The 15,754-nt window shown below is 38.5% G+C and overlaps 1 protein-coding gene across 3 annotated transcripts in view; it reads right to left on the bottom strand.

The window, feature by feature from the left end:
• Positions 1-515: 515 nt before the first annotated feature.
• Positions 516-15,754, bottom strand: part of LOC135200160 (protein disulfide-isomerase-like) — a 15,349-nt gene continuing 110 nt past the window's right edge. Inside the window, exons 1-7 of one of the 3 annotated variants that reach the window (XM_064228515.1) lie at positions 15,672-15,754; positions 7,482-8,260; positions 7,064-7,240; positions 2,634-2,879; positions 2,268-2,363; positions 1,889-1,963; positions 516-1,497 (exon numbers count right to left, since the gene is read on the bottom strand). The exon at positions 15,672-15,754 is cut by the window's right edge and continues 110 nt beyond it. In XM_064228515.1, coding sequence (XP_064084585.1) covers positions 1,444-1,497; positions 1,889-1,963; positions 2,268-2,363; positions 2,634-2,879; positions 7,064-7,240; positions 7,482-8,260; positions 15,672-15,754 — 1,510 coding nt within the window. In that variant the 3' untranslated portion in view covers positions 516-1,443. The remainder of the gene's footprint in view (positions 1,498-1,888; positions 1,964-2,267; positions 2,364-2,633; positions 2,880-7,063; positions 7,241-7,481; positions 8,261-15,671) is intronic. The other 2 variants (XM_064228517.1, XM_064228518.1) reach the window with 2 other exon arrangements.

Here is a 15,754-nt window from a genome sequence, read left to right as displayed (position 1 = left end):
ACATAGTTCTCAATGCACCCAAAGCATCAAAAGTAAGGTTTTCTTAGCATTTTTGATGTTCCGGCTTAGTTGATTTTCTGGTTATAACGCGTCTCAAGAACAGAACCCCCCCGTAACCCGGAGACTACCTGTAATCTAGCTGAGTTTGGATTGACAGATGAAAGTCATACCATCTCTCTAGCAAAGGGAGAGGGTAAAGACTTAAAACTATTAATCCAAATTGAGCTAGTATAGATAGGGTAACTTTTATCAATATAGCAACCTTCATGTATACAAAGATGAAATCCCCTACTTACATATACAGAAAAAAATAATTTCCTAGTCCAAATTGGCCTTTTGTATAAGTTACCAAAGGTTTTTGCCGATACACCAAGATGTCAATCATGTCAAATTTAAAGTAATATCTTAACTGCCAAATTTTACAAACTAAGACGACAGACCATGGTTATTTGAAACAACCTGAAAGGTTGAACTCTTGTCTATTGACTGTAATTGAGGAAACTGAAAAAGAAAACTAATTTTAAATTTTTATTGGAAAAGTCATGTATTAGATCTCATACAATGTATAAGGATCCTCTCTTCAGACACGCACACTACACACAGCGACGGGAAGCATTGTGCTAGTACTGGGAGAACAGTCCACGGAAGACAACAATAAAGCTTAAGGTCCCAGAGTGTTTTCAAATACAAAGGGAATTGATGCTCGTTTTACCATGGATTACTACGCTGGGATGTCTCGCGCAAGATTCAGCAAACTAGGAAACACACACCTTTAAGCATTAATACCGTCCTCCCCAGACTTGATGGATATCTGTGCACAACTATTTCACCTAAGCCGATTCACAATGGCACTTCCACTTAAAGATGATTGGTAATATAATGACATATTACATGAAATTAAAAGGCATGCACAGTGTATAATCCACCTCTGAAAACTGAGGGGAGTCACCGCCGCAACCAATTTCTACCAATTGAGTTTCATACTCGCGTTCCACCATTTGTACCGTAACCTTTTAAACTTTTTTTTTAAATGCCCCCAATGAAAAAATAAATCTCAAAAAGGTAAAGGAATGTCTGCTGCTTTTAACAAGTAGAAAATTGTCTTCACAGAATACTTTGGACTAACGTCACATCACCACACCATACAAACAATTACATTAATATAAAATGAGAAGCTTATTTTTTTTATTTAGATAACAGAACTTCCCCCATACAAACCCCTCTTCTTAATAGAGGTTCCCAACAACAGCATAAACAGGGTTGTGAAAAACAAAGATCCAATGAAAAAATAAGAATGAAAAATATATGCATAAGTTGAAAACACCTTGCTCTTTCACAACCTGGGAAGCTTTTAAATTACATAAATAAAATCCCCCTCCCCCCCAAGGAAAAAAAAAAAATAATAAGCTGCTGCCAGAAGTCCCTCAATAGCTTCACAACAATTTAAAGTTCGTCCTTGGCAGGAACATCTCCTTCCTCGTCAACTTCCTCATCATCCTGAAAATTCAATTGAAATTTGTCAGTTTTAAAATATTGGATAACTTTCACATTATATCAGCAGTATTAAAAGCAAATTATCACTTAAACTAGTGCAACTCAGAATATTAAATGCATGCAAAGAAAGTTTAGTGCTACAAGAGTATCATAGTATGAGAAAAGTAATAGAAACAACAATCAAAAGAGCTTCAAGACCACATTATAGTTTGGCAAAATTCAAGTACTGTACATACCATGTTCTCTCATGCATTTCTCTCCTTATGACAGAATAACTTTCATAGGTTTCTATGTTCTTGTACTATATTCTTGGGTCAACTGATAAAAAAGTCCACTGGAGAAATGAACTTTGCTAATGAGATGAGTCATGCATAAAATTAAGGAGAATATGTACCTGTTCATCAGCACTTTTCCCATCAAGGAAATCACCAAGCGCGTCCAAAGTCCTTGCGCCATTGTAATCTACCACCTAGGAAGAGGAAACCCAACTGTGAAAGGTGATAATGTTTACAGAGTGCAGACAAAAAAGGCTCTTACGAACAGTTTCACGTTAGAACTAACAATAGACAGCTTACTATGAAGCAGCACTGATTATATACCTTAGAATCAATAACCTTAAAAGGTACTGGATGAAAAATGATTAAATGCAGTCATTGTTGAGTTGAATCGTGAAACTGTCCATAAACGCAATACTAGTTTGAGAGCGATTAGCAGGGGCAGCAGCATTAACGGCGTTTCATGCATCTGGCATGAATTCCAGATTGCTCTCATACCTCGTCATCTTCTGGGGCAGCTTGTCCATATACACCACCAGTTCCCAAGAATTTGGATAGTCCCTCCAATGTGCGTTCTCCATTATATTCAACTGCCTATTAAGATTATGGTTATTAAAGAGATCACACTTTTATGGAAGTCTTAAAGACTAGCCCAGATTTGCATCAACGCTAGAAACTAAGTAATTAAAAATTAATCTTTAATAATAAGTCAGGTATAAAAATCTTTAGAGATAGTTCAGGTATAAAGGCAATTTAAACTTATCCTGAAATTGTATCCTTAATCTTTAAATACCTCAGAAGTTCCATGATGAGTGAAATACCTCAAAGTTTCATGATGAGTGGAAAGAGGTTAAAATAACTTACCTCATTTGTTTCCTTCTTGTACAATTTAAGGGTGGGGAATGATTGGATCTTTGTATGTTCCAATTCATTCGCTGTAGCATCCATTTTGGAAATTACTATAGAATCGTGGTCTTTATATTTCTCTCCCAACTGATCATAAATGGGAGCCAATTGTTTGCAGTGGCCACACCAGGGTGCATAGAACTCTACTAATACATCCTTTGATTTGTCGAATACAACTTCATCAAAGTTGGAGGACACCAGTACCTAAAATTTAATTCAAAATCAAAACCTAGCCACACAAGAATGCATACAAACTACTATCAAACTTAGGCATACTACCAGAATACAGGTTAACCAATGGAGGAATGTGCCTTACTTCCAAGTAGAAATTTGACTGCATCCCTTACTTTCCAGTAAGGATTTAACCCCAACCCTAACATCACTCTTGATAAAGATTCCCCTCTCTCCCACCTCATGGGGAAAGAAAAAAAAAAAAAAAAAAAATTCAAAATCAGCTGTTGCATGAGAATAGCTACAAATTTCACAGGTTAAAGCAATATCTCAATCTGTACATTAACCCTTACAGGCTAGGCTAAATACAATAATTTTATAATAAAATATTTTGTATATACTTCCCCTGTAATTATATAGCTATAGTTTCCAAGTACTGCAGCCCAACTCAAAATTTTGTGGGCAGCGCTTCGATTGTTCAGTGTAGACATACAGTGCCGTCCCTAATGGCCATACTAGGAACTTCTTAGCAAAGTATTTAATTCTGTTTTATGCATAATGTCCATCAGAGGGGAGGTGGGTGGGCTCTGACCATTTAGTTAACGGCACTGTTAAGCAGATTTTTAGAGCTGTTTTCACAGATTCTAGGTTAGCAGTGATTTTTTATTAGCCGCATTGGCCAGAACAGAACACCCCGTTAACTGAGGGCTGCCTTTAACACCTAAAAACTAAAGAAGTAGAGGCTATTCTTATATCCTTAGCTTCACTTTCAAGTATGCCAAAAAACACTTGACAACACATACAGTCTATATCAACTAGAAGACATGTTTAGAGGAAGAAACAGGTTCTGGGAGGAACTCTTCTCTTCACACTGGCAGCAGTTATCAGCCTAATGGAAGCAGAGTTATCAAACTAAGTCTTCCAAGCTCACTCCAACTCAGGGTAAAATAGTGACTGAACACTTTATGAATCAGAAAAAAGAATATGGAAAAATCATTCTAAATCTTCGCAGTGGGCTATGGATCAATTGCGACGAAGCAGAAGACTTACAGACTTCTGTTGTACCATGGGTAAACCAAAAGCGATAAAGAGTAATGAAACATCTTTGTCAGATTATTCTCGCAATGGCAACTGTGGTGCACAAAATATCAACCATATGCAAAATCTAGAGCCAACCAGAGATGTAAGTCTAAGATGGCCGAGCAGAGATCTGAATTAGAAGTTAACCCTCGACAGAGGAGAAACAATACGATGAACAACTCTGTGAGAAGGCGTACTCTGCTCCTCATTAGACTCTGTTGGCCGAGTTACCTGGTAGCACATTCCACCTTGGAATGCTTTCGTATTAGAGCTATTGAGTGTATGACAGATACCCTCAAGCACCTAATACATGTTAACTGAAACAAGAGGGGAAGAAAACCACCTTGCTCAGTGATAATACAAACCCTGTGGTGTTGTTGCCAAAACAATTATCACTAGTCGTATCAAAATCAAATTCGGAAACTCTTGGGAGGCCCGAAAGGCTGTCCCGAGTTTTGGGAAATTAAGACAAGATACTATTTGTCTGTCACAAACCAGAAGAATTAACTTAAGAGGTATATGCCCGTACTCTGACAGTACAACTGATAACAGCATGTCATGCGGAGAATATTCAAGTATGAATATTCGTGGGCTTCTGACAACAAAGTGTCAGCCCAATTCTTCTTCACTTTGAAGAGAAAAAGAATAAGGTGACCTCATTTATTATCTAATGAACAGATCGAAGGTGGAGCTATCCCGAGGGGAAGCTTCTACGGCAATAACGAGATACTGAAAACTACGAGTTCCTGCTGAACTAGTTGTTCCACAAACTGGGAACACAGCAGAGATCCGAAGATCGAACCAGGAACAGTCTCTTGCATCCGAACTCTGGGAGTGTAATCTGTGGAATTCCTGTTTCTTCGTTCTGCCCAGTGTATCCCAGAATAATAATAATAATAATAATAAAGATAATAATACCTAATATAAAGAGGAGAGAGAGAGAGAGAGAAGATAGAAGAGAGAGAAGAGAGAGCGAGAGAGAGAGAGAGAGAGAGAGAGAGAGAGGAGATAAGAGAGGGGGGGGGGGGGGGATGCAGGCAGGCAGGCAGGCTGTTCTTGGCCTCTCTTCTCAGAGCTAGCAGGAGCAGGCGATAAATCATGCCATCAACAACTTGTGGTGATCATAGCAAGCCAAAGACTTGGGAAAACTTATTCGCCGGAGTGAAAATCTTCCTGAAGTGAGAGCAGAGGTTTTCACCCACCAAGCGAAGCATTCTCTACCTACAACTGGTTTGATCGTGGGAATGAGAGCGAGTCAAGTAGAGTTGACTGCGCCAAAAGTTGCGCGAACTTGCCACTTCTCGCCACGCATCTTAGTGATAGAAACTTCCTGTTCAAAAGGTGGCTAACGAAAGATCCAGTAGTGTCAAAGTAGATGAACGAAGAGACTTTGTCATCGGGCATCCAACATGCAGCGCCAGACTTCCAACAGCTGGTGCCAGGCGAGGCGTGGAAATTGCCGAGGGAGCTGAAGCAAGGGAGTGGAGGCCTCAATGGTGCACAGCGTCTGTACAGGGACTGACACTTGACAAAAAAACACCCGATACGAGTGATTCGAGCAGCTTTGCACTAATACCGGCTGCTCATCACGAGAATCTGTACTAATCTGATGAGTGTCTGTGACAAAAGTATTTGAGAAAGCTCAAATATGTATATTCAGGAGCAGAATTCTAATTCACTTACTCTTCAGCGGACGACAATGGTTATTCAGCAACGGGACCAACAGCCTTACATGACTTTCGAACCACGTTGAGAGAACTATCACCAGAAAGACTAGTCTGTATCTCCACCTTTAAAAGCATTGGGAAGGCGAGCAAGTCAACACAACTGGCTGCGAATGCCTGGGGGAGGACTGGCTATCTGAAGCAAGAGGTCACTTATGATTCTTCTAATGTCTAGGTGCTAGCACAGGGTGTTCAATATACTATTTAAGTAAAATAAGTAACCCTGTAATCTGAGGCCTAAGGCCTACCAAGTACCACTCACTACAACGCCTTTCCAGCGGCATTCAGTCAAAACATCAAAGTATGACATGTTCGACCAAGGGGAAAAACACCCCATCAGACTTCCTTCAGTCAAGCAGCCGAGTCAAGAATCGAAAACCAAAAGTCGAATCAGCAAAAGTATAGGGCTAATTGAATGGAGTTACATTCAAGGACTATTCCCGGGGAATACAATAATCTGGCATGATGATATTCTGAATTAAACAGGACAAGACATCCTGCTTGAAGGCTACGAACATGTTCCGGTGGTTGTGTAACTACTGAAATCTGGGATATAACCGGAAACTAGAACAAGCTGCTGTAAGCACTATGTTTAGTCAAGCGCGGTGGAAAACAGAATGAAGTGCTTTGCTAAGTTGTTCCTAGTATTGCCGTTGGGGGATGGCACTGCATACTTGCACTGAACAAAGCGCTACCCGCAACATTTGAATTAGGCTGCCATACTTAGAAACTATGGCTATATAATTACTGGTCAAGTCCCTTATACAAAAATGCATTAATATAACTCTCGAGTTTGGGTAAAATTTACTGGGGGGGGGGGGGGGGGCTGTGGGGGGGGGGGGGGGAGAGAGAGAAACAGGATGATATGCAAATGCATATGGTATTAAAAACATTCTGAAAATATATGAAGTTCGACAGACTAGTTACGCTTGTTATACAGTACATTTTAGATTCAAACTAAATAATTATTAAGTATAGAAATATATACGTACATTTACAACCCAATAGCACAATAACTTTGCCGTGAGGACATTCAGTTTAAAGGTTAGCAATCATGTTAACATGTATTCAAACATTAGGACAAAATAACACCAATTTGAAATTAACTTTCAACACCATTTTTGACAAAGTTATTTCAAAACAGAATTAATTTTGCTCATAATAAAAAGTCCTGTAAAACATTGTTTTAGAATTTAATACAGAATCAGAAAAATATACTACTCCTCTGGAAAATACTGACTTACACATGGTTTGCTTAAGAAATTTGTCTATGGCAATTGAAAACTGGTTGGAAGAAAAAAATATATATATAACTGCCATCTCACCACTAAAATATTAGACTATTTACTTGAAAATTATATGACATTCACATCTTGACAAATTCCAAATGTAAAAAAAAAAAAAAATGCTAACCTTCACTGGCTCCTTGTCCCAATCATCTGGAAGGTCTTGAGAAAGGAGGTGCTGTTTAAGCTTACCATCCAAAAAGCTTTGAACAAAGCTGGTCAATCCAGATTCACTCAAGTCATAGGTGTCAGGTCTGTACTTGGCCATGTCTTCCTCAAGCTTGATAATGCGAAGGCCTGGTACCTAAAGTTAAAATCAAAATTCCACTCAAATGACTATAATGATTTTTACCATAATTGTTCATTAATTAATCTTGGAAAAAATACTTTCAAGAAGGAAATTAAAATTTTTTTTTTTAAATCAATTCTGCAAGATACACATGCTAGACTTTGTATTATAACTTGCATCAATTATACAGGGTCCATAATACTGATACCAAGCAAAACCTATTTCTCTAACTTAATAGGAAAATCACATAACACACCTCTTCCTTCTTCATGCCAAAGAATTCCAAAATGCGGGAGTGATCTTCCTCATCTGTGTTTATGGTAACGAAAAGAACCTGACCCTTGAAACCCCTGGCAGCAGCCATGGCAGCTTCCATGTGCGTGTCATAATGTCCGGCTTCCTTTGACAAGAAAATCAACAGGTGGGATTTGATTTCTCCTCCAAAGATTTTTGAAGCAGTTTCATGGTTGAAGTCTACAACAAGAGGCAGAGAGTTGGCTGCTACAAACTGGGTCACTCCATCTTCTGTAATCTCTCCCTCGTACACATTCTTTCCCTCATCAAAGTTCTTGAAGAGTATAATACCTTCATCCTTAGCTTCGTACTCTGAGAACAAAGCATCCTCACTTGTGATTCCAAAGGGATAGTCATCAGTGGCAGATGCAGCAGCCAAAAACTGTTTGGCCCCAGGCGAGCTCTGGTCCTTGAAGAACCCAACGACGACGACAGGGTGCTCATCAATGAAGGATTTGGCATCCTCAACAGTTGCTAGAGCCTTTGCTGGTGGGCCAGTCTTCTTAAGGAGCCAGTTCACAATGTCATCAGCTTGACGTCCACCACCATAATCTATGGGCTTGCCACTGCGGAAGAACTTCAGAGTGGGATACCCCCTGACACCATGTTCTTCTGCCAACTCTGTTTCTTCTGTGGCATCAACCTTCGCAAGTTTGATGGCAGATCCTTTCTCTACAAGTTTTGCAGCAGCCTTAACATACTCTGGAGCCAGAGCCTTACAGTGTCCACACCAAGGTGCATCTGCAAAAAGAAAAAAAATAAAATAAAATTAAGTGTACAGTACTTAAAAAAAAAAAATACTTTATGAGTGATCAACCTACTGAATGGGTTAGGCCAAGCAAAACTTCCAAACCCCTGAAATTTATAACATACCTTCGTACACATACACACACCTTATGTAATGACGTTAAAAAAACCAATCCCATACCATCCCACAGGCAACAATGTCCTGTACAAACAGGAACCCCAATGTCCTTTTTATGTGCTTGCAGGTTCAAAGTTAACCTTTACATGAACACTTAAGGCCTTATGCGCTTGCAGGTTCAAAGTTAACTATTATTGTATTTATATATAGGCTAATTAATCTGTGGGTTACACAACTTCAGCTATCCAAATTCAAAATCTTCAGCATGGTACTTTGTCATATGGTGTACTTTAGTTCCAATGATTAAAAACCAGCAAGAATGGGGAGCACTTCTTAAGAATACTAATGGCCGGAGGGAAAAGTACTTATCCTTAAAAAACTACACTAACAGTTAAAAGTACTAACTGCATCACTGAAATAAGCTGGAACATTATGGTCCATGTGCCAAGAAATACACAATGCTACAGAACTAATTTATACGCATGAACAGCAATCTGAAAATTATTTGGACAAGAGTAGCCAAAGAATTATGGGGAACAAGCACACTTGGGAATTCAGCAAGTAAGATCTAGGGCAGAATGAACTAAAATCTTAATGAATAACAGTTAATTTAAAGAAATTTGACATGGCATCCTAATGAAACTGTTGAAAGTTCTCCTAGCTACCTGAAAAATAATATCAATCAAGAGCCAAGTGACATGAGCCACTACCAGACAATATATTATAGTAGTGTACCACAAGAGCACTACAAACAGTATAAAAAAAAAATCAGATCCATTCCCCAATCTACTCATCAACCTCCAACTAACATTAATACTTAATTGTAAGTTTTGACAAATTAATGAAACAACCTCACAACAAACAAAACTCAAAGTCCAATACAAAAACATTAACACCAAATTATGTGGTTGAAGATTTTTCATCAATATCAACTAAAAAGTTCCAAGTTTTGTCAAAAACCACCCTACTAAATTAAATTCCATCAAAAGTTCAAATAGCATGCTATTATATATAATAATAATAATAAAAAAAAAAAAAACTCCACCCAATAACACTAAAAACCTTTAAGTGGTGACATAAAACACCAGCAACTGCCTTTAATAAACAAAGTCACTAACATCTACAAAGCCACCTGTCTTAGGTGATGGAAAAGTGTGGAAGAGAGAATGTGAACCCAGCACACATCCACAACGGCAGAGCATGGAGGTCATCAACCTCTCCCTCCCCCACTCACTCAGTCCTCTCACACAATCCTGCCTAACTGTATTCACCGACTAAAGGTGGCCCCTTTGTGCTACTTATTATTAAATGGAAATACTTTAGATGAAATGCTACAATATGAAAGTATTAAAAGCATCAACTTTTCCATGTACTTCATATTGCATACTTGACTATAAAAAATAAAAAAAGGCGGGGGGTTTAAAAAAAGAGAGAGAGAGAGAGTGTGTGTTAATAAATAGGCCCATCACCTGAACCAAATTATAACCTGACAACTTCGGATCACTTAAAAACCTTGAACATTCTTTAGTCTCCTACATTTGGAACATTACTGTGTAGCACATTTCAAACCCATCTGAGTAGGTTTAATTGTACATAAATTTTCTTCTATCTTTGGAGCTGAAGGCAAGAATTGACTAAGGAAAACCTACCAACTCCCTTGAGTAGCTACAGGTTCCTTTGACTATATAAATTTTGGTCTAGTATACTAAAAGTAATTAAATCTATACTCCCACTTCTCATAGAGGTTTTGGAAGCATCGCTTAACTATTACAAACATTTCATACTTTAACAAGGTTCAACTGAGGCTATCTAAACAACCATTTTTTATATGGCAAACTTGGCAAGGTTCAACCAGGCTATCCTGAACAAACCCTCCTTTATCTGGCAAACTTGGCAAGCTGAATGCAAAAAACCCTACAGCAATGTATAAATTTAATTTACCTTCTTTTATAAATCTACATACAATTAAAACTGAACTGAAAAACAGGATCAGACATTTGTTATTAACCAAGCCTAAGATTATCACCCCAGTTGAAAAAAAAAAATTGCAGCCTTTAAGATCTTAAAATATAATAAAATCTGAATGAATGTGACCAATTTTAAAATTACCTAAAATGTTAATGGCAAGACCTTCAAAATGCAAATGCCTGTCAAGGACCTAAACAATTAACAGTTTGAAAAATACAGATTCAATTCTGGCTCTGTTGAGACTAGACATCAAACTTCCAACTTTATACCTAATTTTTTTTTCTCAGCACCATTAAAATACTATTTATTCTTAAAAGCATTACCAGCTAGAAATCCACAAGACACTTTCATTTGTGACTTTAGCAGCGTTAAAACAGAAGACTCCACGCTGCCTTTTTTTTTTTTAATGGGAGGGGGTTGCGTCATAGTACAAAAATTTATTTTAAAGTGCCAAAGAACAGGAAATCAAATTAAAATGTCATGAAAAATAAATTTGATCCATATATGTATTTTACATTTAGAGAATTTTCTTGATTAATGATGGTAACATTTATTGGAGTCAGTGCAATCACTTTTACATGCAGGATTTGAGCGACTTAAGAATAACTTCCAACTCAGCATTGTTCTTAATACTACTGCCAGTAAATATTATGGTTTCCAGTTTGGTTGATGAAAATTAAACATTAAACTTAGACGTCACTATTATAAAATTCAAGTTGCATTTAGTGCAGTTTTCTTTGTAAATATTAGGTGATGCTTAGTTTCTTTGAAGGATTGGCACCTTCACACTTGCCCATGCATGTGTTTATGCTTTTCCTGTGCATCACAGACTGAATTTCATAAAAAATCTTTAAAAAGTCACTTAGCTGGTTGAATGAAAAATGGGTAGGTGTTTGCTTGAGAGACCATTCAGTACAGCTGTAATTGTTGGTTCACCACTAAAACCCTTTATTGCCAAACCATAATGAAAGAAGGGAGGGGGGGAAAACTAATTATAAGGTCTGGATAAATGTGAGGGGGGGGTGTGGGGGGGGGGGTTATATTATAGGGAGTGGTTATTTCGTAAATAAATAAATTTCTCATTTTGGGGAGTTGGTTTGCAGAACGACAGGACAACCTCACAGAAGCCAAGTCTCCATATTTAGTGTTACTTGAGGGGGGGAGGGGGGGTGTCCAGGTGGGAAAAGCCCCAGGCCAGGGCAGGGAAAGACACCATAAGTGAGGTTGGGTAGGTAAGTTTTGGTTAGGTCGGGATCTGGTTTCTAGGAAAGGTTAGGTTTGCTTGCATCTGCAGAACTTAACCTGCCACCCAACTGACTTAAACACTTTTTTGATATTTAATTTGTTGTTCACAGAGCCGTACAAGTGACGTAACAAAATTGGGTATTATTACAGTTACAACCATTATGAGAAATCTATTTTGTCAATGTTTTCCCCGAGTAAAGCACGGGATAAAACACTTCTCAATACATTACTGTCGCTAATGCATACTCAAGAGAAAAAAAATAATTGAGGTATTGTAGGTCTTGACTTTTTCTAAGTTCAGTGTATATCTTTCTATGGGCATGCGAGGTAGCTCTTGTTAGTTTGTATATCTGTTTTCATCTTTCTTGGCTCATCCCCATTGCATAATGTGAACTATTTGCTTAAATGCGCATTTCTTCCTCTCACTAATGTCGCTCCTCCAATCAAAATACGGGGATCTTTTAAAGAGTGATTACTATTGGCTTCCTGCTAGTAATGTCGTTCTTCCAATGAAATTAGTTTTTTCTCAAGAGTTATCATTGGCTACTTTTTTATCCCCTTATAATTTTTTTTCGTCTATGACAATGTTCACGCATAATCAAACTATCATTCATTTCTGGCCCCATTCTTAAGAAATTCTTAGAAGAAACTATCGTAAGGAAAGGCTTGCGGAAATAATGGAATATTCATTTTCTCTCATTCTTATCCCAAGGATCTGTTTTTCCTGCAATATTCCATTGTATCCGATAGTATTTTGTTTGATCCTATTTCATTTGAGGGAGAAACACCCGATTGTCATTTGTTTTCGCTTTAAAACTATAGGTACGTACAATGAAAATACTGAACTGATTGGTTAATTTTTTCATTATATACAATCACCTGCAATTTTGAAACCTACCGGCCTCTATACGTTCAGCAGTCTCGTTATTTAGCTGTCACGGATCCTCCAGTGCAGGTGTTAATTTATGTCGCTATTCTTATTTTGAGGTTATCGCTCTATTTCATGGAAGTTATAATGGAACTCCAGAGGTTGTGAATAGGTTTCTTAGAGAGCATTCAGTATTACCCATAAGTGTTAAGTGTGCTAAATGTGACTCACCTTTACAAGAGGTTCAACCAAAACCTTCCACGTCTTCGTCGGGTTCCAATTAAGGTAAGAAGTGACTAAGCAAAATATACCTATATCTAAATTTAACCCAGGGTACAAGGGGGTCACAAAATTCCCCATAAATCAATTTTTTTTTTCTTTTATCATTATAGCTTGAGGATTAAGTTTTAGACAATCAGAAGCACACAACCATAATTTGGAAACTACTCTAAATTCAGTGGATCCCTTAAAGCCTATGCTTAATATACCTCACTAACAACTGGCATAACTAGAACAAGTTTAGGAGGTATTTCTATATAAGCATTCCGCATCATTCGTCCTCACGAATACAAAAGCCACCAGGAACTGGAGCGCCAAATTTATTTCGCCATGTTTAGTATGATGCCCTGGGGGTTAATTACAGTTGTGCGAATAAAATATTACTTAAAATACTTGTTCAAGAGGTAAAACTGCATAGAAAAACCGCAACTGCCAAAGTATATGCTGCCGCGGAATAGTAATATAGATCTATCGATTAGGATAAGTGAAGCTATGCGAGGATACAAATTTCCCAAAGAGGAATATAACTGAAAATATGTTTGGTAAAACTGCAGACTGCCACCATGCCCCTCTATCTGGGTTGCTACCAGTTTGTCCAAAATGGGAACTGCATTTAGTGCCAGCCCATAGGAGATTAAACTTAAAACCATGAAGAGATGTTAAAATATCCAACAAAAGGCCATAAATATTCCAGTCAGCAACTGACATGGAATCCGGCTGTGATAGTAGTCTGCAGTTGTCCCCATAGGCTATACTACTATTCTGGGGTTTTACTCAAGCCTTAGGCCAGCATTTCTAACGTACCCAAGATTATTTTTTAGGCACAGGATATAGGTACGGCAGCCGTATCCCGATCGCGGTAGATATTGGTACGGCAGTGAATTGCGCATGCGTCAATTTCAGACTTCCTGCCATACAAATAATATAGTGGTGGGGGTACGGCAGATTCTGTTATTGATGCCGTTTTGTGCTCTTGACTTGCTGTAGGTACAGCAATTATCTGTATCCGTTTACCAGTTTGCTAATCATTCTGTATTATAAGACCAGAATTCCGCTTTTTGAACATCTTTCCCACTTTTTAGTTAGCAAAATGTCCCCCACCCCCGCCTGTTGTTTGCTATTGTGAATTTTGCCCCTCGTTTTTGTGCTACTAAAACAAAAATATCTAAATTTTGATGGAATAGTGCTGAAATTTTGCTGATTTTGCCCATTTCACCTAGCAATGGTAATAACTGCTATCGTTTTCTCCGTCAGCTGCAATTACTTAAGATTGATTTGGCCATTTACCAGAGGAGCGACTTTGGTAGTTTTCCTTACCACCATGAATACAGCAGAGCACGATTTCTGTGTATTTCAAATCCTCTTTTAATCTCCTCTTCGGAGTTCGTTTCAGGGCCGATTCGATCGTTCTTGACCTACGTATATACAATTTGGTATTTCTGTTGAAGCCTTCCGCGTCGTTCGTCCCCGCGAATACGAAAGCCACCAGATTGGGACGTCAAATGTATTTCGCGTGTTTAGTACGAGCCCCGGGGGGAGGGGGGTTAATTACAGTCTTCCGAATAAATATTACTTAAAATTCTTTTTCATAAGGTAAAACCACAGAAAAAAAACGCAACTGCCATAGTCTAGGCCGCGAGGAATGGATTATAATATAAAACCTACCCACAATTTTTGAAAGTGAGTCTTCATAGATGTCTATGGCTTCTTCAGCTCGTTAAAGCCTGAAAACTTTGTTTTTTTTTTCGGCGAAAACTAATGTATTACTCTGCGGTTCATGCTTGTTCCGTTGCCATTTTTCTTGCTCTCATTGATATTCCTGAGGCGGTAAACAAGGGTTCGCGCATGCGCAAATCCACTGCCGTACCAATATCTACAGCGATCGGGGTACGGCTGCCGTACCAATATCCAGTTCGTATTTTTTAATGGCATTGTACACAACCTCGGCCTAACCCTACTTAGGTTAAAGGATAATTCACCCTGCATTCCTGGATCTCCTTCCTTAACCTACGGCAATAATGTTATGAAGGAATGTCAGGCTACTCTTTTTAAGACTCTATATTTTACTAGGACTACAGGGATATGTTCAAGATAATATTCGCATGGCTTCAAATATTGTAAGTACCCCACCTACTATCTCAAAGCAGGACAGCATGAAATGAAATATACCTAGAGGCATCCCATAAAAAAAAATTAAAGACGAAAATGTTATTTGGGAAAAACTTATTCGTTCGCCAATTGATGCTGTAATTAGCTAGGGTATGGGTACTCTTTAGGCTTAAATCAACGACGGCAATCTGTACAAATTTGTGCTTCAGTTCAAAATATACAACAGAATCGGAAGAACATTAAAATAAATCTGAAACACTGGGCCTGTAATAACTCCACTGATGAACATGTTAAGGCATTAACGGCAAGACAAAAGCGAAAGACTTGAGAAATACGGAGAAGATTCTCTCTCTCTCTCTGTCCCTCACATCTGTTACAGCAGACCGGTTACTGCCACGTCACATATGGTGTCCTCTGGGAACTCCCCCAATATGGGATTACTGCAAACATTTGAACGCCTCTAAACTTAATGCAAAACGGGCAAGAATTAAAATAGAATCGTTAATCTCCTAGCATTCATTATAAACATTAAGAGAAAAAAGCACCAATCTGACGAAAACCAATCCCGCCCACACGAGGCCGAAGGCACTCTCATGCTCTACCGTAAATCGATATCATTTTCAAATTGAATAATCACAGAACGCTGGAAACAACATGCATTACAGCCCAGGCACTGTAATTAGGGTCTCCAGAAGGAAAATAACAACTGGCAGCGTTAAAACCCCAGCCGGTATAGCCATCGACACTTGGGTCGCCAACCAATGACAAAACGATAACAGCAACAGACGTAAAGGCGACTTCGCCGGAAAAAAGCTTACAGAATTCGACGAGGACGAACTCGTTCTCCTCGAGGGCGGTCTTGAAGTTGCCTTTGGTTAACACTAGAACCCCTTCATCTTTT

Source organism: Macrobrachium nipponense, chromosome 26, assembly GCF_015104395.2.
Source record: "Macrobrachium nipponense isolate FS-2020 chromosome 26, ASM1510439v2, whole genome shotgun sequence".
Taxonomy (NCBI): domain Eukaryota; kingdom Metazoa; phylum Arthropoda; class Malacostraca; order Decapoda; family Palaemonidae; genus Macrobrachium; species Macrobrachium nipponense.
The sequence above is the reverse complement of the archived record's forward strand: the minus strand, read 5'-3'. Positions and strand labels throughout refer to the sequence as shown.